This window comes from Amphiura filiformis, chromosome 18, assembly GCF_039555335.1.
Source record: "Amphiura filiformis chromosome 18, Afil_fr2py, whole genome shotgun sequence".
Lineage (NCBI taxonomy): Eukaryota > Metazoa > Echinodermata > Ophiuroidea > Amphilepidida > Amphiuridae > Amphiura > Amphiura filiformis.
Window position 1 is genome coordinate 26284273 of NC_092645.1, and position 25506 is coordinate 26309778.

At 37.0% G+C, this 25506-nt stretch overlaps 1 protein-coding gene across 1 annotated transcript in view; it reads right to left on the minus strand.

The window, feature by feature from the left end:
* Positions 1 to 303: 303 nt before the first annotated feature.
* The window catches only part of LOC140140053 (F-box only protein 30-like), a 29884-nt gene continuing 4681 nt past the window's right edge, over positions 304 to 25506 (minus strand). The window contains exons 2-5 of the mRNA XM_072161867.1: positions 8427 to 9288; positions 5174 to 5628; positions 2997 to 3791; positions 304 to 1219 (exon numbers count right to left, since the gene is read on the minus strand). Coding sequence (XP_072017968.1) covers positions 1010 to 1219; positions 2997 to 3791; positions 5174 to 5628; positions 8427 to 9276 — 2310 coding nt within the window. The 5' untranslated portion in view covers positions 9277 to 9288 and the 3' untranslated portion in view covers positions 304 to 1009. The remainder of the gene's footprint in view (positions 1220 to 2996; positions 3792 to 5173; positions 5629 to 8426; positions 9289 to 25506) is intronic.

Sequence of the window (25506 nt, forward strand, 5' to 3'; positions counted from 1 at the left end):
TTTCCAAAATCTTTCACAGGGGTAGTGTGGATTTCAACTGGAATAACCCATTACAACTTTTTAAGGGGTACTACACCCCTGCCCAATTTTGTGCCTATTTTTGCATTTTTCTCAAAAATTATAGCGCATTGGGGACAAGTAAGATATGTATATTATAGGGGCAAGGACTACAACTACTGCACGGGAAATTTGTGGAGTTACAGTCAAAAATGAGGAAAACCACTATTTGATCAATAAATCAATAACTACTTGCTTTGAGTTGCTGAATTTTCAGTACAGTAGTTGTAGTCCTTGCTTCTATAATATACATATCTTACTTGTCACCAAAATTGCCAAAAATAGGCAAACAATTGGCCAGGGGTGTAATACCTCCTTAAAGCAGAGTGCGACATTACGATACAACTTTTCAAAACATGCGCATTCTATTGCACCTCTCTTACTTCCATTTTCAAATAACATTGCCCGTCACCTTCAAAAGTACGGTGCCATATGTGTACGTCCATATTAAAACGATGCACTTGTTGACTGCTACTGAGTGCTACATGTGTCTCATTTCACATAATAACTAGGAATAAATGCCAGACTTATCTCCCAAGTGGAGGTCACTTCGAATCATCCCCAAGTCACATGGTTAAGGAATGTTCTCTGTATTCCTAAACCATGTGACTTAATTAATGATTTGAAGTGACCTCCATTTCGGAGATGAGTCTGGTATTTATTCCTAGCTATTATATGTGAAATGAAACACATTTAGCAGCCGACAAGTGCATCGTTTTGATATGGATGTACACATAATAATTATGACATCACAAGTTATTTTGAGGCCTACTCTGAAAGGCTCTGTTTAATTTGAAAATGTAAGGACAACTTAGTTCATATCAATGCCTAGGCACGCTAATCTTAGATTGTGTTCCTGTGCATCGTTATCAGTTCTGTGCCATGACTCTAACAGGCTCTCATCAGTGTAGTTGGATAATTAATGTAAAAACAACTTAGCGTTAAGTTTCTATCACTGTCTAGCAAAAGCCCATCCTAGATTGCGTTCCTGTGCATCGGCTCTCAATCCTATAGGTTCTGCATTCTGCGCCATGACTCTAACAGGCTCCGTTTGGTGTAGTTTGACGTTGTAGGGACAGTTGCGTAGATGTACTGCCATGCTTGGATGATCCTCAAAACCCCACTTTAGAACAGGACTAAAGGCAGTGCTAAAATGCCACACCTGTAAAGGATAGAAATGATCGATGAACACAAAAGATAGTAAGGCACCATGTCTGATTTGGTCCTATAGCGCTAGCGGTGCCCATTGGTACCGATGGCTCTTTTTATTGTATCCACATAATTAGAGAAGGGGAACCGGGACTCGACCACCATATTGATACAGGCATGGAGCAAAAATTGGGAGTATTCGGATTCCCTCGGAATGCGCTGGAGGCAATCGTTGTCATGCAAGCGCGACGTGAATGATGGGCACATACATGTATGAGAGACGCACTTGATGTGACCTGCACAGAATACCAAGATGCTTCACATGACATGCAGAATTGTTTTTGTTCATCTCCGTACAGTCGGCAAGGAACAGAATACCCCCACAGCTGACAGCGCCAGTGTACATTGAGTATAGGGATTCCTTCTCTAATTCTGTGATTGTACCCTTAACATTTGCACAGTACTTTCATTTTTTTATTTAAATGAAAAATGATAACACTATGCAAATGCTGATATTATTATGCTTGAAACCATTATTACATCACCAGGATAAGATATAGACACAAATCATTTGGGGGGGGGGGGGCACAGACCATGATTGAGGGGGCACGGGTCTGATGGGGGGCACAAGCCATTTTTGGCCATTTTCCTATGGAATTTTCTAAATTTTGCAATCGAATGGGAGGATGTTATATAAACAAATATTACCTGCCTAAGTTTGCGCAAGTTTTTGGTATATCAAATATATAACCATGTCAAATTTGGCCTGTTCTATTTCATGAAGTCTGAATTTGACACAGTGCTATCTTTTTACCTGCCTATGGTTGTGCAATGATATGAATATATCACTGTCAAATTTGGACTGTTCGATTTCACGAAGCGAAGTCAAATTTGACATTGTGCTATATTTCGTTACCACTGCACACTCAGGCATTTGTATGCTCTCCTTGCCTGCTATGTTTATGCAATGATATGAATATATCACTGTCAAATTTGGACTGTTCCATTTCAAGAGGCGAAGTCAAATTTGACATTGTGCTATATTTTTTTACCACTGCACACTTAGGCATTTGTATGCTCTCCTTGCCTGCTATGTTAATGCAATGATATGAATATATCACTGACAAATTTGGACTGTTCCATTTCACGAGGCGAAGTCAAATTTGACATTGTGCTATATTTTTTACCACTGCTCACTCAGGCATTTGCATGCTCTCCTTGCCTGCTATGTTTATGCAATGATATGAATATATCACTGACAAATTTGGACTGTTCCATTTCACGAGGCGAAGTCAAATTTGACATTGTGCTATATTTTTTACCACTGCTCACTCAGGCATTTGTATGCTCTCCTTGCCTGCTATGTTAATGCAATGATATGAATATAATCACTGTCAAATTTGGACTATTCCATTTCACAAGGTGAAGTCACAATTTGATATAGTGCTATATTTTTACTACTTAACTAATTTGTATACTATTCAATGGCTGGAAAACAATTTGTTTTGTACTTTTATATAATATCACATAACTGCCTGCCTATTTTTGTGCAATGGTATGACTATATCACTCTGTCAAATTTTGACTGATTAAATTTGCAGTCTTCCATTTCATGAGGCAAAGTTAAACTTTGACACAGTGCTATACTTTTTACCACTGCACACTCAGGTATTCGTATACCTTCTGTAGCCACCACCTTCTGCCTTGGAAATTTTCCTGACTGGCGCCCTCTATTTTGGCATTGTAGGATGCAGTCTAAATAAGCATGGAGAAAAGTATACATTCCTTACCTTATATGCAACATCCCAATGTTCACCTCTCTTTTCCCATTGTAGCACCACCATGCCTCTCTCCTCCAGCATACTACAACACACCTGCCTTAATAGCTTAGACGTCATAGCTAAATTACACATGCTAAACCCGTCTAAAAACTTGCTCAGGTATCGTAACACTTCCAATGGCAGCTCACTTAAATAGTCCATTCCTTCCTCTGATTGGCTTGATTTGGTTGGCGAAGGCACGAGTTGTTTGCATAGTGATTCGGGAGTTGTGTTCACGTTGGTGTCCATTTGCACTTGATCATTTGAAGTTTGATCAACTGGAATTGATGACGGTCTGTCTGTAGTACACCCACTGTTTGATTCAACTTCACTCTCTTCGCGAGTTGCCGTATCGATCATTGCACTTTTTGTCTGATCATCAATTGCACTGTCTTTATCATCATCAATTGCACTGTCCATGGGAGCACTGTCGCCTACTGGTAATTGTTGTGAGTTGGAAGCCATTTTAGTACTGTGGTCATTAGAGTCTTTAGATGCAACTGTTAACAATGGTACATACTTATGCTGTGGACTTCTACTGGTTTTGTTACTGTCTTTTTCGTCTCCAAGTACAATACCGAAGCTTTCAAGGCCTTCGCTGTGTATGATGCGTGCTCCGTGACTACCTGGGTAGAAACGTCGTTGTGAGTATGTGCAGCCGTATGGTGCGAGAGGGCAGCGTTGCTCTAACCATCCATTTAGACCGCCGTGGATGTCGCTGTGAACATTTTGGAAGTGGTATGGGAATTCGTCCCGTCGAAATTCCTGCAAAAGAATATGTCAAAATACTGTTACTGCATGATACACATTATAAAAAACAGTTCCATACCATGCGTAATTGTTGTGAATAGATGCAATTGTGGGACTGGCAATTGTGGGATTGTAGAAATTCAACATTTCAAACATTATGCTTGACAAATTCAAAAACTTTTACTCTTTAGCTTTTGCATTCTACGGATTGATCACACAATGATTCGGTCCACATGTGTTTCCCACAAAACCTGCTGCTTCTGTTTCCCAATAAGATTGTGCATCATATGTGTGATCGAGCTGGTAGAGGATCACTGTCTTATTTTAAACAGACACCCTGATAAATCCAGTTTAAATTCAATTATATTTACCATGAAAACATTTTTGGTAAGTGTTTATGATAATTTTACGAATCAAGTAATCCGTCTAGTCGTCTTGTCCACATTGGGTTGGATTCTCCCGCATGAAAAAACATGCTGACGACAGACTGGAGTAAATGCATTTAAAAATGCTTAAATTGTATTGCATGTAAGAACAGTTAAATACAAAATTTGGGGTCCAGCCTCCCTTATTTGTACCTTTTTTTACAGATCTATCTGCTATCCATCTGTGTCATCCTCATTGTAAAATTTGTAACACTAAGGGACCGTTCACAAACACTTGTAAGGGGGGGCCTGATGCAAAAAAATTTCATCGCGAACAATTTTCGGGGCCCCCCTTTACAGACCTCAGAAATTTCAGGGCCCCCTTTTTGACATGAAAATTATGGGTCAACCCCATAGAAAAGCATATAAACTTAATTTTTCCAGGAAAATTTGTGGTCATTTTTTTCAGGGCCCCCCCCTTAGGAGGGTCAAACATTTTCAGGGCCATCCTTTTTGCATCAGCCCCCCCCACAAGCGCTTGTGAACGGTCCCTAAAGCTGAAAGCTTTGACACCTATTTTTGAGCTTGACAGTTGACACATTAATGTTGCAAATGGCTCTTAAATATCCCCTTTTGCTGGGAAAGGTACATAAGGCCCAAAAAAAAAATTGTTGTGTTGCCCTCAACCGTCCTACCCTAAATCCTGAAAAATCAGGGTCGCATTTTTTATTTTTTTTTGAATGATGATTTTTCCAGATTTGTTCAAAAACTCAATGTTTTTCACTTAAAATTAATATTTTATTGTAAGACTAGTCTTTAATTGTTGTCTAACAGGTATCCAGAAGTTAAAATTGACAAATGTCCCCTAATTGAACAAGCATTATTTAATATTTGAGGGGATTTTTAAAAACTGAAGGTTTAAAAAAAAAAAAAAAAAAAAAAATAATAATCCGACCGTCCTACCCAAATTTCCCATTTTTCCACTTGAGGGCAACACAACAATATTTTTTTTGTTGGCCTAATGGTCCTTACCTGTGCACACAAAAATGTATACATTGAATCTGGCTTAGCTTGGTATCGAGTGATCGACTCTAACGACAGATCCAGGCTAAGAGGTTGCCCCGAAGTCGGCGACACTCCACCGGCCAACTGCGGCAACATCTCTCCTCCTGCCGCTTTATTCGGCGGTTGAATAATCAATGTCTTTGCATGACCTCTAGAAGGCGCTGCAGAGACCTCGCCAGTAGTTGAAGGCGTCACAAACAGTGAAGGTTTATCAAAGTCCTCCTCGCTACTCGTGGATGGAAGCGGGGATCTTGAGTCTGGTGGTATTCTAAGGTAGTCTGATCCTTCTAGATGATCATCGTGGTGATGGTGGTGATGGTCGTGGTTGCAGTGCTCTTCTACATCTATTATTTCATCAGTTTCGGCCTGGATTGTAGCGGATGCTTTGGCGCCCTCTATGGATTCCTGATCCATGGCCTCACCTGAGGGGAGCAATTTTTTTAAATGGTTAAAAAGAATCACATCAATCCATATATGAGATTATGAGAAACAAACAAACAAGGCCCAAAATATTCATCTATCATCATTTGTGTGGCATTATGTTTCAGATCATGATTCAGATTTGCATGGGCAGTTAATAAAGTAATATCAGTTTGCTTGTTATAAAATCACTTGGTGGGCGCTTATAGGGGTATGGGCGGTTAATGGAATGAATATGGTACATGCATGTAGGTGCTTGTGTTTGATATGGTCAAGTCCCAGCAGTGTTCATTCTGTTCTTGAGCTGGAAGAAACTTACTGCTAAATTCAATTGAATGTAAAAATGTTTTCTTTATCAATGCAAAATGTAGGTTTACTTTGCCTTTGGCTGACTGCACAAACCATGACCATGACTTATTTATTATTATGATCCGAATTGCCATTCATCTGCTGAAATAATTAACAATGCCAAAATTTGCTACAAAGCGATCAATCATATCATTTCATTTCATGGACATCAGTTTTCTGAACAGGAGTCAAAGATTCACAGAATGCAGTTGTTCTTTCTATTAAAATTTGACTCATCTTTAAAACCAAACTATCAAATTAAATCTTAAAGATTGCATTTATTTATTAAGATTCGTTCATGCTACGCCACACACCGACACCCATGCTACGCCACACACCGACACCGCCTGGCTAATAATTATTTGGTGCAGCAGAGACACTAAAATGAATACACGGGATCGATACACGTGAATTGCTATGCACGATTTTGATATCAGACAAAAATCTTCGGATACCGGGTTAGAAAATGATGAATATCTCCCGTAAATGAATTTTTCTCAAGAAACCAGATGTGGTCTCATACACTTGAAAATATGTGTTGAACAGATATGATGGTCGCTAGAATGCGCTTTGAAAATTGGCCGTGCGCTTTGAACTCAAAATCGGACCAAAACTCTAATTTTATATTGCGTTGGTCCTGTATGGACTACATCGTGTAGTACAGCTGCACTCACTACTAGGCAGTATAAAAGTCGATGACCATTGACCTAAATGGGGTATACAAGCTTATTCACGCACAACCAAGATCAATTACCCGGCTATTGTGAGTAGCCTTAGTCATGTCCCTCGACTAATTATTCGTCTCAAAGAGCTTCAAAGGTCTGAACCAAATGGCCAATCGTGGCTGTGGATTCAACCTACCATGGCGATTTCTGCTATGAAGGTATAGGGTCGATGACACTGTGCGCCACAATAGCTGTTGCTGCACTGCATAATACTGCATTGCGGTATCAGAATAAAGTTAAATATAAATTTGAACTTGGAAATGCAGCGAGTTGCGTAAAAGTTGCAGCAGAAAGTAATCAATATATCGGCAAAGCACCACACCGCCAGGGTAGCGCGAGCACAAAAAATCAACGGGTCCAATTTAATTTTTCTGGACCCTTTGGTACCTGCAAAACCAACATTTAAGGGGTCCAATGAGAATTTAAGGAGTCATCAACCTGTCCAAAATTCTAAACTTTGGAACTTGTCAAATATTCCAGTGAAATTATTTATTTTTTTACTTTTGATTGACGATTCTTATACTAATTTACGCCTCTGTGCATCGTAAAACTAAGGAGTCCCATACAGTTTTTATCGGACCCTTTGGTCACTTTCAACTTGTGATTTAAGGAGTCCAAAATGACCAAAATCAAAAAATAAGGAGTCCCTGGATGCGCAAACTCCTTAAATGCGACCCCTGCACACCGCAAAACAATACACCCGATGTGCATTGATTGATACTCTAGATTCAGGGTTCGAAATTTTGGTTGTCCGGTTGCCGGGACAACTAAAAAGTCGCCGGACAACCAAAAATATTGATTGGTTGTCCGCCGGAGCGCCGGACAACCATAAATCTAGCAAAAAGTCACATTTGTAGGCCTACAGACAACCAAAAACTTAGACGGACAACCAGAAATTATAATCTGGTTGTCCGTGGGACAACCATTTATTTTTCCTAAATTCGATCACTACTCTAAATACAGGTCATTGATACATTTGAATGCATGGAATGGTTTGAAAACCAGGCGTTTTTGTAAATTTCTTATCAAGAATGGAGCAATCAATAAATAGTATGTGATAGCTGTTTTATTCATCAACCACATCAACTGTTTTGTCTCTTTGCTTCGGCCATTAAAATACCCAAAATAGAAAGTTTCTGATGATACTGTTCTTTCAGAAACACCCTTGTATCAGGGCACCGATAGCATCATCAGAAACCAAACTAAAAGTGATGCCTAACACAGCCTACATGACCCTTTGGAATTGAAAAATATTTTTTTTTGAAGAAACATCGCTTTGGAATATCACCCTGACCCTCCTATATTCTGAGACCGAATTAAAAAGACTAGTCTGACGTCACCGTCAATCAAACCCCCACCACAAAACTTGATTGGTTACTGCGAGTAAAATATAAAGGAAGGTTGATTCATCTGGTGTCTGCATTGGAAAAAGGGAATCGCAGAAAATGGCGAAAAATTATGGTACTTTTACAAGGCAAAAGCATCTTTTCTTGGCATTGTTGACATGGTGCCTTCAGGAAAGAAAGTTTCCGAGTAATTTTTATACCAAGACCTAATTTTTGAGATGGTTTGTATATATGTCTGAAGGTGCGAAATTATACTGCCATGTTATGAAATTTCACTTATCACAACAAATCATAAAAAAATCGTTTCTGAATTTGATTGACATGTGACGTCAGACGTAAACTAGTATTTTTATCTCTGGCTCAGACTATAGGCCTACCTACCTTCAACCTGAATGTCTCCATCACCATTCTCACCCTTCTCACCATCAGACTTCTTCATCGCGTTATGCGACTCCATCAACCTTTCCAACCTTGTTTTCCTCCTCTCGCAATGTGCACAATGGAAGTACGGATAGCGTGGATACTGCGCCTTAGCCGCTTCCAAAGTAGCAGCTAACGATTCTGTAGCTTCTTTGGTTGCCTTGTAAAGCTCCCCGCAAATGCTCCGTTCGAGCCCCGGTGGCGTTCTTGCCCTTTTCTTCTCGTTTTCTTGTTCCCATTCATGCATGCTTTGGAGTAGATTTTGCAGTTCTTTCTGTTCGTCAAATCCTTCTTTGCTTATGTTTGTTAACGCTTCTGATAGTGGGACCGCTGGGTGTCGCCTGTTTAACGTATTCGTGAGGATCTGACGAGTGCGTTTGGAAGCCCGCATGGATTTGGTTAGCATTCGTTGATCCCGCAACGCTAGCGCTATATCTAGCTGATCACAGTTGAAATCAGGAGAGAGTTGCATTGGTTGATGGGACTGACGTTCGTCGGAACACACAGGCCAGCGATTCCACTCCATAGTGCAGTGGATAACGCTCGCCGGACATACTGCTATATGTTTGGACATGTGACATCGTAGCACCATTAATGGGCAACCATATATTGCACTGATGCATGGTACCTTCTCATTCCAGCAAAGTAACTTATGCTCTTCTAATTTGCATACATGAAATTTGCTGCCGCAGTCTAGTTCGCAGTTGACGAGAATGCATGATACGTGTGGTTCCGGTGTTTTTCCACAGTACTGAAAATGGCAAGAGTCACAATGGGAATGGGGCAGGTCTGGCTGGGGCTCTAGCACCATGGTTGCAGGGATCTGAAAAAAAAAGAGAAAATTATATTTTTAGTTAATTTAAAATATAACATTATGTTCAGGGTTCAAGGGCAGCAAGAAAGTATACAATAGCTTATAAATATAATACATGTAGATTGAGAACTTGTAATTGTAGAGCGCAGTTACGTGAATCAAAATTAGCCTTACCACAGGGCATTTTTGTACGCACTACATACTTCAAGACACCATGTTATTACGTATTATGTATATCATGAGAACTGCTAAACTCAGTGACTGCCGTGGGGGGGGGGGCATTGGGTTTTTTAGCAGTTCTTAGGATATAACATGCAAGGGCCCTGGGGTAGGGCTAATCAAAATTGGGATCAGCAATTTTCTCAGGTCATTTTTGTTGACTTTCTCTAACGCTATATAGTAATCTGATATATTTACAGCAGTGGCATGTGTACAGGACCCCGACACCCCGTAACCGGAGACACAGAGATCAGAATAAAAATAAATCGAGAAACAAAACAACAAAAAACCTTTGTTGCAAGAGTACACAAATTTATATTTTTCCCTAATTAAAGTTCAGTAGAATAGTCCAAGTGGAATAGTATCGTATGCTAGGCATTAAAAAAATGCATCGCAATGATGTAACATGGTCATTGTCAGCCCTCGAATTAACCCACGGCACCCATAGCATTTTGCCGTGGGTGCCCACCCCCACTGCCGTAATGCCTTCAAAATATGTCCTTTACCCAAGGCAGTCATTTGCCATGCCCTCTAATGAAGTTGCCGTCGGTGCCCCAGCCCTGCCCCTTCATTACAATTTACAAAATTATCTATCTATGTTTGTTTGTGTTTTCTTCACTTTTGAGAAATTGCCTTGATGCCCTTCTCAAATTTTCACTGAACAGTTGCCATGATGCCCTCTTGAAATATTACAAACTGCTCTGCTGCCTTGCCTTTTCATGCAGTGAAAATCCAAGGCAATTATCAACTTGCCCTAAAAAAGTTGTCGTGCCCCTTCAGATCCTTAATTCGAGGGCTGGTCATTGTGATACTGGCTATTTTGCATATGGGTCATTATGCTAAATCAACAAATTTTCTGAAAATTTGGCATTGTTACTTGTAAGTTGTATATGGAGTAATAATGTTTGGTGCATACTGCATGCACTATTTTAAAAATGATTTCAACTTTAAAATTAATTCTCGTTCTAATCAGCTACAAATAAAAAAATTTATAAAAAAAAGGCCCAGCGTGCAGCCTCGCAGGGTTACATGTATAACTAGAATGGCTTATAATAAGTACAGGTTACAGAACGCAAACCGTTTTTCTTTGCCTTACCAAATCACTGTCATTTAAAAGATCTCGTAAAAAAATTATCATCACTAAACCTCTCCATAATTTAACATAATTATACCACCAGGGAAGTGGCCTGGCACTACTACTTATTGTGTATTCAACCTAATTGCACGTGTAACTCAGCAACTATTCATTAACTCCAATGCATTAGACCACATTACTCATTGTAGGTTGATCCATGCACATCTTTCGTTCCCCCTCTCTCAAATAATTAAGTGCAGTAATGAACTTCATTTCAATTTTAATACTGTAAAAGTGGAAATTTTTGCGCCACGCTTATTTTTTGCGCCACGCTTATTTTTGCGCACGCTTATTTTTTGCGCTTACGTTTATTTTTGCGCTACGTTTATTTTTGCGCTACGTTTATTTTTGCGCTACGTTTATTTTTGCGCTACGTTTATTTTTGCGCTACATTTATTTTTGCGCTACATTTATTTTTGCGCTACGTTTATTTTTGCGCTACGTTTATTTTTGCGCTACGTTTATTTTTGCGCTACATTTATTTTTGCCCTACATTTATTTTTGCTCTTTTCGCGTTCCAAGCTGCTACTGCAAAAATAACAACGCGCGAATATATTCCTTTTGTGTATAGGTCAATGTAAGGAAACTTAGAATTTAAAAACAAGGAAACGGTTCAAAACTGGCAAATCACGAAAAATTAATCGCACAAAAATTTCCACTTTTACAGTAGAGGCTAGTGCAAGATCACCCAACCTGCAAAAGCTGCCCTATCGACATTTGACAATTTCTGTATTCTATATTGTACACATCTCAAATTATTACATCTGGCAGCTATTGCAGATGAGGCTTTCCCTTGAAGCTTATTGGGCTATTCCAGTTGAAATCCATACACCCCCTATGGAAGACATGACCTTAATCTTCCACACAGGGAGTGTGAATTTCAATGGAGTATACCTGAATGGATGATACATTTGAAACCTACACCCCCTGTGTGGTAGATCAACGAAATGTCTTCCATAGGGGGATGGATTTTCACTGGAATAGCCCTTTCCACATGTCATCACTAACATTCCTGTGCAGGCTAAGCGCTAGATTCTTGGTTTATGCTGAAATAACAATCTCTTATTTGCATTTGTTTTCTCTGGATTTTAGTCCAGACGTGAAGCATTTTTGACTTTGATCACAAAGCATTTTCTCTAATTAAAATTGGCACAAAATAAATAATTTATCACCACACATTTGGCAATTCCACATTTAGCTTATTTTGAGGCTTGTAATGATAAAATAAAATACAAATTATATTTGAATAGAAAAAAACCATTCTGTTGCATAATGTTATTCTTGTTGCATGTATAGAAACAAATTCTAATTTGGTCACCACTTGCTATCTAAATTTTGTTTAAAAAAACAACTCAGATGTATATGTATTTGTCTCTAAGTTCCAAGTTGTTGGTTTTAAACACACACTGTGACCAACCCCCCACACACACACACACACAATAATGCAGTGATACCAAATACAGCCAAACATTGATAAAATTTTCAATCTGATGACCAAAAAGAAAAAATTAATGCAATTTTTTTTCCAGCAGAGTACCAGAATAAAAGCTTATGTGAAACCCATGACCCAGAGCCTGTGTTCTTTTATGTGTTGTTCAAGAGCGATATTTAAAAATATGTATAATTTAAACAAAGGTTCAAAAACTCAGATTTTAGTATCAGAAGAAAGCTCATAATATTTTGTAACACCCAAGATTAGGTTTCATATTTGTTTCTGTGAACAGAAACATGGTGAATTGTGGTAACCACGCCATGCACTATTATTGCCCGGGGCATTGTTATGTAGTAGGCCTACACGTTTTTGCTTAGAGTAATATGACTCAAAATTTGGAAACATTGTTTTAATGGTAGGCCTCAATGTAAGTTAGGAAACAAAACATGAAAAAATTGGACCATGTCTGTATTTTCAATGACTTAATAATTATATATATGTGATACTAGGCTTTAAAATGCACATTGCATTTGCCCCCAGTCAATTTAAAAGCTACAATGTAATAATATGATTAATGTCATCATCTAATTAACTAGTCATTATTTAAAAGCCTGTCTGTTGACTTACAAAATAAAAGTAATATTCCACCAAATAAAAGCCAGTGAACTACAATCAAGTGCAAATTTGCTGGGACACTTTCATAGTTCAATGACCCTCCCCGCTCCCCTTATTCAATGTTGTATACTGAAACGCCTCATTTTTAAATGGCCTATATTTTTGCTCCAACATTGGTTGGTGGGGAGGAGAGGATTCGAAATAGGTTGGAAACAACTACAAATAAAATATCACATGGTGAACTTCATATGAGCGGTTTTATTGAACAGAGGGCGCGAAATATGAACAAGTGTCCCAGGGAATTTTGCACTTGATTGTATAAAAAAAAAAAAAAAATAATCTATTACTTTCAGTAAAATTACCATAACTCGCAAACGCGTTGCTCGATTGACATGATTATTTCACTAATTTAAAACAAATAACATTGCGCATTTTTTGGTTACTTTAATTGTCATTTTTTGTCAAACTAAATATTTTTAGGTATCAAAACGCTGTAATATATGCATTATTTAAGGCATATTTGACACATGATTGCTATTATAAGCGCATTATCTCATAATTCACTTTTAAAACAATTTAAAACTAATCAAAATTAAATCATATTGGAAATATAGAGTACAATCGGTTAAAAATACCTACTAAAATAAAAAAAAAAATCATAAAACAAAACAATTGTTTCCCTTTAGTTCATTGGTAAATGTAAATGTAAATTGGCAACATAAAGGAAAAAAGAGAAAAAGAAAAAAAAAGAAAGAAAGAAAGAAAGAAAGAAAGAGAGAAAGAAAGAAAGAAAGAAAGAAAGAAAGAAAGAAAGAAAGAAAAAAGAAAATAGCAATACATGGATTCGAACTCGAGATCTCAGGGGCGAGAAGCAAGGCCAGTAACTATATGCCACAGGGAGACTGATGACAATTGCACTCGATTTCAGCGTATTTAATCCTATCATTGCAATGCTACTGTATTGTGTTATTGAGCTTCGATCTAATGAATTCATTCATTAAAACTCATGTTTTGGTCGTATTCAGCATTTATCTAACGTATATTTTAAATATACACGGTCACATTATACATACCTTCCTAACTTTGATATGTTTATTGGTAATTATTCCTCCATTTAAGCCAAATGAGCACGGTCTACCATAATGTTAAATAAATATATATTACCTTTTAAGTTATATTATTCTGGTAGACCGTTATTGCGTCATTAATTCTTGTTATCCTTGTTATAAATAAATTCGCATGAATAACAACAGCTCAACCATGGTGTAGTGGCTTGCTTACTGCCTTGTGATCATGAGGGCTACGGTTCGAAGCTCATTCTCGCCGATATGTTTCCTTTTAAATCCTGCTCTTTATCTCTTTTTTTATTTTTGAATACCAATAATAAGCACATTTAAAATGTGTAATTGTATATAATTGTATATACACTTTTTGGCATGGCATTAGCGTGTCTGTGATGAGTAGCTGAAGGCCTATATTAAGAGCCAGTCTCCCTTATTATGTACCCAAATCAGGGGGTTGTGATACAAAAAAAAATAGAATTTTTTCTAAAAAATAATTTTGGTACATATTAGCACCAACAACTCACATGTAAAATATGGCGTGCACAGCGCCCTCGTTCAGCTTGAAAAAATTCTTGAAATTTCAGCCTCTCTGAGCCTTACTTGCAAATGGTAAACTTTGGAGGTGCATAACATCGTGCGCCATCATCATCCCAACCTGCATTTTGCATTTTTTAAAGTACCAAATGGTTACATTACAAAAACCAAGAAAAAAATTGGGATCTTGATGGCGCACAAAATCAACAAATCAATGATTTGATGAAAAGCGCCCTCGTGCAAACTTCAAAGCATCATAACGGGCTGCGCCATCAAGATCCCAAGTCGAACAAGTTTGAAATTAAAGACCTCCATGGCAAGTTTCATTTTTCAGCAAAAATTTTTTGGGATTTAGTTGGCGCAGAGTTAACAGAGGTCAAAGGTCAAAATTTCCTATTTTAGCACATTTTTGCGCGCCTGTATTATTGCGGCATAGCGTCACCTGACTCGTCGAATAGGATTTCAACAAAGAAGAGGTAATTCTCTGCAAGAACTGAAAAAATTAGCTTGGGATCTCTTGATCTTCATATTTTTCTGATTTTTTGAAAATGGACTTAGCCTCATTTTGGAGGTCAATTTGACCTCTTTTTCCCACTCGCTGCACAATGTGGGCTTTTTACTGCATCACAAAAAGATGCGCCAACAAGATCCCAATTTTATTTTTCATCGTCTAGCTTCTTTGGCGACCAGTAGACAAAAAACAAGCAACAGCTAATTGGGATCATGTGTGCGCACTAATATAAAAGAGGTCAAAGGTCACGCTTTGTGCCAAAGTGATGCATATTTGCCTATGTGCAGCACGAAAGTGGAACTTTGACCCGCAATAAAAATGTGCGCCAACAAGATCCCATCTTACTTTTTGGATGATTGGATAAAGGGGCTTATGTATAACTGATAACAAGTAAAAAAAAAAGTGGGATCATGTGGGCGCACTAATTCAATAGAGGTCAAAGTTCATACTTTATGCCGAATTGGCATTACTTTGCCTATGTGCAGCACAAAAGTAGAACTTTGACCATAATAAAAAAATGTGCGCCAACAAGATCCCATCTTACTTTTTGGATGATTGGATAAAGGGGCTTATGTATAACTGAACAAGTAAAAAAAAAGTGGGATCATGTGGGCGCACTAATTCATTAGAGGTCAAAGTTCATACTTCATACAAAATTAAACGATTTTTAGCCTAAAGTTGCAGAATTCAGCAACCTTTCACTCAAATTTTGCAAAATATGACTAAGTATTTTGACAAAATTTTTTTTTACTCTCACCAACTACCATAATGGAATCAGCATCATCTGAAATGCACTCACACAAGTTTCTATGAGACATTGTCTGGTGATCCCCATTGAAAAAAAAATTCGGCACAAAGTATGAACTTTGACCTCTATTGAATTAGTGCGCCCACATGATCCCACTTTTTTTTTACTTGTTATTAGTTATACATAAGCCCCTTTATCCAATCATCCAAAAAGTAAGATGGGATCTTGTTGGCTTACATTTATATTATGGTCAAAGTTCCACTTTTGTGCTGCACATAGGCAAAATAATGCCAATTCGGCACAAAGTATGAACTTTGACCTCTATTGAATTAGTGCGCCCACATGATCCCACTTTTTTTTACTTGTTATCAGTTATACATAAGCCCCTTTATCCAATCATCTAAAAAGTAAGATGGGATCTTGTTGTTATTACATTTTTATTATGGTCAAAGTTCCACTTTCGTGCTGCACATAGGCAAATATGCATCACTTTGGCACAAAGCTTGACCTTTGACCTCTTTTATATTAGTGCGCCCACATGATCCCAATTAGCTGTTGCTTGTGTTTTATCTACTGGTCGCCAAAGAAGCTAGACGATGACTAATAAAATTGGGATCTTGTTGGCGCATCTTTTTGTGATGCAGTAAAAAGCCCACATTGTGCAGCGAGTGGGAAAAAGAGGTCAAATTGACCTCCAAAATGAGGCTAAGTCCATTTTCAAAAAATCAGAAAAATATGAAGATCAGGAGATCCCAAGCTAATTTTTTTCAGTTCTTGCAGAGAATTACTTCTTCTTTGATGAAATGCTATTCGGAGAGTCAGGTGACGTTGGCGTTGGCGCTTAATAATACAGGCGTGCAAATATGTGCGAAAATAGGAAATTTTGACCTTTGACCTCTGTTAACTCGGTGCGCCAACTAAATCCCAAAAATTTTTTGCTGAAAAATGAAACTTGCCATGGAGGTCTTTAATTTCAAACTTGTTCGGACTTGGGATCTTGATGGCGCAGCCCGTTATGATGCTTTGAAGTTTGCACGAGGCGCTTTTCATCAAATCATTGATTTGCTGATTTTGTGCGCCATCAAGATCCCAATTTTTTTTTTTTGTTTTTGGAATGTAACAATTAAATACATTAAAAAAATGCAAAATGCAGGTTGGGATGATGATGGCGCACGATGTTATGCACCTCCAAAGTTTACCATTTGCAAGTAAGGCTCAGAGAGGCTGAAATTTCAAGAATTTTTTAAAGCTGAACGAGGGCGCTGTGTACGCTCATATTTTACATGTGAGTTGTTGGTGCTAATATGTACCAAAATTATTTTTTAGAGAAAATTCTATTTTTTTTTGTATCACAGATGGGTACATAATAAGGGAGATTGGCTCTTAAAGAGTTTAACGTGCATTCCGATAATAGCATTTGAAATAGGGTAATGAGTTTGAAAGATCAATGATGAGACAAACATCATGATTCCGTTCAATTTATTTCTATATTTTCTTAATTTCTTATTTGGTTTGCTTTTATTATGTTTGTAAATTCTTCCAAAGGAGAATTTATATGTCCACTCTAATAAAAGCAATCAATGTGTCAAATATTCCTTGAAAAATGCATGCATTGCAGGGTTTGATATTCAAAAAATGTTTATTTTAATATTTTTTTTTAAATTGGCTAATCATGTAATGCATAATGAAATTATCTTGACATCACTGAAAAATTATGAAAATCGAGCAACGCGTTCGAGAGTTATGTCGATTTTATTGATATTAATAGATTATTTTTTCGCATCCCCTATACAATCAAGTGCAAATTTGCTGGGACACTTTCATAGTTCAATGACCCTCCCGCACCCCTTATTCAATGTTGTATACCAAACGCCTCATTTTTTAAATGGCCTATATTTTTGCTCCAACATTGGTTGGTGGGGGAGGGAGGGGATTCGAAATAGGTTGGAAACTACAAATAAAATATCACATGGTGAACTTCATATGACCAGTTTTATTGAACAGAGGGCGCGAAATATGAACAAGCGTCCCAGTGAAATTTGCACTTGATTGTATAAAAGAAAAAAAAAAATAATCTATTACTTTCAGTAAAATTACCATAACTCGCAAGCGCGGTGCGCGATTGACATGATTATTTCACTAATTTAAAACAAATAACATGGCGCATATTTTGGTTACTTTAATTGTAATTTTATAGTCAAACTAAATATTTTTAGGTATCAAAACGCTGTAATATATGCATTATTTAAGGCATATTTGACACATGATTGCTATTATAAGCGCATTATCTCATAATTCACTTTTAAAACAATTTAAAACTAATCAAAATTAAATCATATTGGAAATATAGAGTACAATCGGTTAAAAATACCTACTGAAATAACAAAAAAATCATAAAACAAAACAATTGTTTCCCTTTAGTTCATTGGTAAATGTGAATGTAAATTGGCAACATAAAGGAAAAAAGAAAAAAGAAAAAAAGAAAGAAAGAAAGAAAGAAAGAAAGAGAGAAAGAAAGAAAGAAAGAAAGAAAGAAAGAAAGAAAGAAAGAAAATAGCAATACATGGATTCGAACTCGAGATCTCAGGGGCGAGAAGCAAGGCCAGTAACTATATGCCACAGGGAGACTGATGACAATTGCACTCGATTTCAGCGTACATGTTTGTATTTAATCCTATCATTGCAATGCTACTGTATTGTGTTATTGAGCTTCGATCTAATGAATTCATTCATTAAAACTCATGTTTTGGTCGTATTCAGCATTTATCTAACGTATATTTTAAATATACACGGTCACATTATACATACCTTCCTAACTTTGATATGTTTATTGGTAATTATTCCTCCATTTAAGCCAAATGAGCACGGTCTACCATAATGTTAAATAAAATATATTACCTTTTAAGTTATATTATTCTGTGGTAGACCGTTATTGCGTCATTAATTCTTGTTATCCTTGTTATAAATAAATTCGCATGAATAACAACAGCTCAACCATGGTGTAGTGGCTTGCTTACTGCCTTGTGATCATGAGGGCTACGGTTCGAAGCTCATTCTCGCCGATATGTTTCCTTTTAAATCCTGCTCTTTATCTCTTTTTTTATTTTTGAATACCAATAATAAGCACATTTAAAATGTGTAATTGTATATAATTGTATTAGAGTGTGATCGGAATCCGTCCCTCACGTGAGGGACGGACATCAATAGATTAATTGCTGTGTTTAATTAACCCTTGTTAAAATTTATTCCTTTAAGTTAGGTTAATATATAACCCTTCAACCAATAGTTATTTCATGCATGAAAATGTTGCCACATGTGCATCAATTATTTCGCTATACAAAATTTTCACGTGTGAGGGACGGAAATCAATAGAATAAGCAATCACCACCATTAGTTACATCTTCAAGTTTTCTATTGAAACTTATACACATGTTTAATCAATATATACTTTTCATGAAAGAGTAATGTTCCATCCCTCCAAAAATTAAGAAATTTGACTCAGTTTGTTTTCAAGGTGCCTATGAAGCGGGTCCAAAGTTTATGTGAGGGACGGACATTTTCTATGTGAGGGACGGACAAAATGTTACAAAATTTCAAATTTGGCAAGATTTCTCCAAATCCACCCCTAATGCTATCCTTGACATCTAAATGAAATGCAGTTGTCAAAATAATTCAAGTTCAGTGGAAATATCATATGATTATACCCGCTAAATACTTGTGTGAGGGACGGACAGCTTGTCTGTGAGGGACGGACATATGATGGCCTAAATAGCTTATTCAGTGTGTATTTCACTTTTAATTTCAAATTACACAGAAGTTTTACTTCATGCTGTTCGTTTTCAATATCCAATTGTAGTTTTACTGATAAAGAAGCAGTAATTAACAATAATATTAATTTTAATAAGTTGGTGTGAGGGACGGACAGACCCTCTTTTTTAGCAACAGGATCTTCAATTCCAAATGTTTGGGAGCATGACCTTCTGGGATTGGCATGAATTTGTTTTAGACAGACTCTCTGACTGGGTAGAAGAATTTGGTTTAATATTTAGTGGCCAAATATTTTCACTCAACATACATTGGTACCTGTCCATCCAAAATAAGTTGGTGTGAGGGACGGACATGTCAGTCCCTTAATTAGTTAAGGACTAATAACTCTTAGATTTAAAGATTGGTAATTTTAGTTTCTTTATCTCTAGTAAGGTGAGCACTAATATTGATAGATGGGGTGTATGCTATTTTAATTCCTTAGAATATCTCTCAGAGAAACAACTTTTTGGATTTTTATCCGTGAGGGACGGACAAAATTTCTAGCATTCACCTTCCATGACCTCCAACTCTCTTCTGAAAGACATCTAATTAAAAATCTCATTGATATTTCATGTGGCAGGGGTTGCACTATTGATATGTAAACAAAAATATTTTCACTCAACATACATTGGTACCTGTACATCCAAAATAAAGTTAGTGTGAGGGACGGACATGTCCGTCCCTCACATTAATTAAGGACTTATAACTCTTAGATTTAAAGATTGGGAATTTTAGTTTCTTTATCTCTAGTAAGGTGAGCACTAATATTGATAGATAGGGTATATGCTAATTTAATTCCTTGAAATGTTTCTCAAAGAAAAAACTTTTTGGATTTTTATCTGTGAGGGACGGACAAAATTTCTAGAGTTCACCTTCCATGACCCCTCCTATCTTCTGGAAGACATCCAATTAAAAATCTCATTGATATTTCCTGTAGCAAGGGTTGTACTAATAATCTGTAAACAAAAATTGACAATAGCATATAATCTCTTCCTAAGAGAAGTATTTTCATAAAAATGCAACATAGTGTCCGTCCCTCACGCTACAAATAATGCACGCAACTTTAGCGGCACGGAAAACACAAAATATGCGACAAATTTTTCTTTTTTCTTTTAGATTATTAAAATATAATCCTTTCCACCAAATTAAAACCATTGTTTATGGAAATTTGAATAAATCCTATTTTTTCACCAAATGTTACCCAATTTCCGATCACACTCATATACACTTTTTGGCATGGCATTAGCGTGTCTGTGATGAGTAGCTGAAGGCCTATATTAAAGAGTTTAACGTGCATTCCGATAATAGCATTTGAAATAGGGTAATGAGTTTGAAAGATCAATGATGAGACAAACATCATGATTCCGCTCAATTTATTTCTATATTTTCTTAATTTCTTATTTGGTTTGCTTTTATTATGTTTGTAAATTCTTCCAAAGGAGAATTTATATGTCCACTCTAATATAAGCAATCAATGTGTCAAATATTCCTTGAAAAATGCATGCATTGCAGGGTTTGATATTCAAAAAAATGTTTATTTTAATATTTTTTTTTAAAATTGGCTAATCATGTAATGCATAATGAAATTATCTTGACATCACTGAAAAAATTATGAAAATCGAGCAACGCGTTCGAGAGTTATGGCGATTTTATTGATATTAATAGATTATTTTTTCGCATCCCCTATACAATCAAGTGCAAATTTGCTGGGACACTTTCATAGTTCAATGACCCTCCCCGCCCCCCTTATTCAATGTTGTATACTAAACGCCTCATTTTGTAAATGGCCTTTAGTTTTGCTCCAACATTGGTTGGTGGGGAGGGAGGGATTCAAATAGGTTGGAAACTACAAATAAAATATCACATGGTGAACTTCATATGACCGGTTTTATTGAACAGAGGGCGCGAAATATGAACAAGTGTCCCAGGGAATTTTGCACTTGATTGTAGCTATCCATGCTATAAATAACTCCATGCCATAAATTATGAGCGATCCTTGCTATAAATTTATTTCACTTCTTTCAACCAAGCATGGTAATATTATTAAGCCTAGTAAACTTAAAATCTAAAAGGAAATTAGAAAACAACAATTTGAACTAAAATTAAAAGCTACAATGATTGATGTCATCATATTGTAGACAGCCATTTTTAAATATTGAGAGCAAAGGCCTCAATAAAATTGTTTGATTGGTGTAACATTTAAACAAAATTAGGTAGGTAGGGCGGGATTTTTAAAAAACTTTTTAAGCTGTAAATTGCATTTGATAAAGGCATAGAACTTTTTTTTTTTTTTTTTTAATTAAAAAAAATAATATTTCTTTTTTATTATTATTTTTTTGCAAAAAATAAAGTCTAGGGTCGGGCCTACTTTAGGGTTGGTTCAAGTTACGCCAATCAAACAATTTTTTAGGCCTAATGGGAGTGAACATGGAGCTTTTCCAACTTCAATTTTTGTTAAGATTAAGACCAGAGTATACAAAGTTATACATTGTTGGAAAGGAAATAAGACAAATCCTCATGTACATACAATGTAAAATATAACAAATGTTGTTCAATTTTTGAAAAAAAATCATAAAAATTGATTTTTTTGCCCCAATATTCTTTACCATTTCCAAAAATTATGAAATGAATATTAGTAATAACTAGATGGACCGCGGTTCTCGGATGTCGCGGTTTTCGACGCACAGCGTCGACCGTGATGCCTCCACCAAAGGGAGTGATGTGGAATTCACAAGTTGATACAAAGCTTCAAGCCTAAAAGAGGAGACTGAATTTGACCTTAGATGACACCTGGATGACCCCAAAACAACCTTTCAATGACTCCTGGGTGACCCCAGATGACCCCAAAATGACCTTCCAAAAATTCGGCTCTAAATGTTAACTGTACCCACCAAGTTTCATGCCCATATGATAGTTTTTACTAATTTGACCTCAGATGACCCCTGGTGACCCCAAAATGACCTTCCATAAAATTGGTTCTAAATGCTGACTGTACCCACCAAGTTTCATGCCCATACGACAGTTTTTACTAATTTGACCTCAGATGACCCCTGGATGACCTTAGATGACCCCAAAATGACCTTCCAAAAATTTGGCTCTGAATATTGACTGTACCCACCAAATTTCATGCCCATATGACAGTTGTTACTAATTTGACCTCAGATGACCCCTGGGTGACCCTGGATGACCCCAAAATGACCTTCTAAAAATTAGGCTCTGAATGTTGACTGTACCCTCCAAGTTTCATGCCCATATGACAGTTTTTACTAATTTGACCTCAGATGACCCCTGGGTGACCCCAGATGACCCCAAAATGACCTTCCAAAAATTTGGCTCTAAATGTTGACTGTACCTACCAAGTTTCATGGCCATATGACTATTTTTGCTAATTTGACCTCAGATGACCCCTGCATGACCTCAGGAGACCTTGACCCACTAACCAATATAAACTTGTTCTGTCTGGGGTCAAGATGCACCCACCCACCAAGTTTGAGGAACGTGCAACCCCCAGTGTCCGAGAAAAGAGGTAAATAAGGAAAATGGGCCCTCTGACCTCAAATGACCTTTTACCTCCGTATATGACCTTGAACCTCACCCAAAAAAAAGTAGCCAGAGTTTTTGACCATGACCCACCTATCCTGAAAATCTGAAGTCAATCCGCCCATCCATGCCCGAGATATCGCATCCGGACGGAAGCACGGAAGGACGGATGGACGGAAGGACGGAAGCACGGAAGCACGGACATTGCAAAAACAGTATGCCTCGCGGTGGAGGCATAAAAATCCAGAACGAATTCTGTTCATTTTAATGAGATATGTGAAGTGAAAGAAATGAAAGAAACCCCAAATGACTGTTTTAACTGTTCTATTACCACACTATTTGCTTCAGTTGACATTGGTATTCTCTTCCTCAGCTCATAAATTTGGCCGGTTCCATTTTTAAATAGGTGTTTAAATATGTGTACACATTTTAAATATGGTTAAAAAAATTAACAAATTACTTTAAAATATATGGCTTTTTACATGTGCATTTTATAAGAGTATGTTTATGGCTGTGTAAATTAATGCATGCCCAAATATGGAAATCACAGAATGGATGATCTCTGGAGCTCTGATTAAAATCTGCACTATCATCATGATGGTTATCACTTGTCCAAACATGCAAAGTACTGACTGGAGGTTTATAGGCCCTTCACAATTGAGTCTTAGTTTCCTGTTTCATGGTTGAAAACAAGGGATGAGGCGACTTTTAATTATTAATTATCTATTATTTTCTTTATTTTAAAACAAGTGGTCGCATCCTACATCAACCTGTTTTGATCGGAACATGCATTTAATTATTTTACAACTATGTTTGATTTTATAGACCACTTGACATCACTGTTTATCAACAAAGGCGAGGGATTCGTCTATCGATATGCTCGAACGAGCCGCTACACTGTTCAATGGCTTTCTTGTACTGTATGAAATGTGGCGGGCGATTTAAAATGCACGTGCCCTTAGCAGACTACGATGCATACGCACACTGCAGGGCAAAGAACAATGTAAATTGTCATAATGCGCGCGCATACTGCCGGGCAATGACGTCACATGCCAAGTGGTCTATACATAAGTAATGGTACAGTTATGTTTTTTGTTTATTCATCACTATAGTTGATACTTGTAAGCAAAGTCAGAAAGTAGCAAATGGAAGTCATTAAAAGTTATTTTAAAAGAGAAAATCCAAAATAAAAATAAAATAATTAAATATTTTATAATTCTCTACTTTTGACGCGCGCGGGAAACAGGAAACTAAGAATTATTGTAAAGGGCCTATTTTGCAAATTTAACAACGCATGAATATAATTTTGTCATAAAATATCTTATCTGACAAAAAATGAGAAGGATTAGGCCTACAGATGAAAAAGTATTTACAAATTTCAATTAAACTTATTTATTTTCATAAAAGCATAGAAGTAAAAGTAATTTAAGTAAAAGTAAGTAAAAAATGTACAACTTTCTCCAACTTTGAAAAAAAAAGCAATTTTTTGTGTATAGTCAGTATTTCTCTGGTTAACAACCTTGAATAACATTGTAATTTTGGCCTATATATATCAGGCCTTGCCATTTAGATTTTAATTTCACTCGCTAGCATGGAGCTAGGCGAGTGATCGAATTTTCTCAAATACGACGTATAATAAAGTAGAGCTTAATATGGTATAATCGACAAAATGCACGCATAAAGCATGCTAAAATGTGTGACTTTCTCCGCTTGGAGAGGGCACAGACTCGATTTAATGCTGAATTAGCTGATTCAATGGCTGATTTTGGGAGATTCGAAGCGAGTGATATTTATTGTCTATCACGAGTGGAAAATCGCTCGCTAGAAATCCGAGTTCGGGCGAGCAGTTGGTGAGCAAGAGCTCACCTCAAACGGAAAGGCCTGCATATAAATTTATATATATTTTTTTAATTTTTGTTAAATTTCGATTTTTTTTTTTTCCATATTTTGGGTACCGGATTCCCACCCACAAATTCAATTGGGTACCCGAGTTCATAATTACCCATTAGTTGAGAGCCCTAGTTGTGATCAATACAAAAAACAATATTAATTTTGTACAAATCATATTGGTACAAATGAGCGTGCACAGCGACTTCGTTCAAATTCTTGCAATTTGAGCCTTACATCTGACAAACTTTGAAGGTGCATAACATTGTGCGCCATCATCATCCCAACCAGATCACCACGAGGGCATGGGGGGGGGGGAAATGCCCCACAAGTCTGAACCCCTGTTTCCCACTGGAACAGTAAAACCCACAATTACGAAAATTCACTTTGCCCTGCCCCCCCCACCGCCAAAACCCAAAAGAATTCCTGGCTGGCACCACCACTGATCCAGCCCAATCTGCATTTTGCATTATCTTGAAGTACCAAATGGTTCCATTACAAAAATCAAGAAAAAAAGTTGGGATCTTGATGATGGCACACAAAATCAGCAAATCCAATGTTTCAATGAAAAGCACCCTCGTGCAAACTTCGAAGCATGGAGTTCTATAATTTCAAACTTGTTCGGACTTGGGATCACCATTGCGCTGCCCATTATGATGCTTTGAAATTTGCACGATTGGTCATGAAATTTGAAGACTGAGTTCTTATGATACATACTCCGGGAGCAGTTTCAGA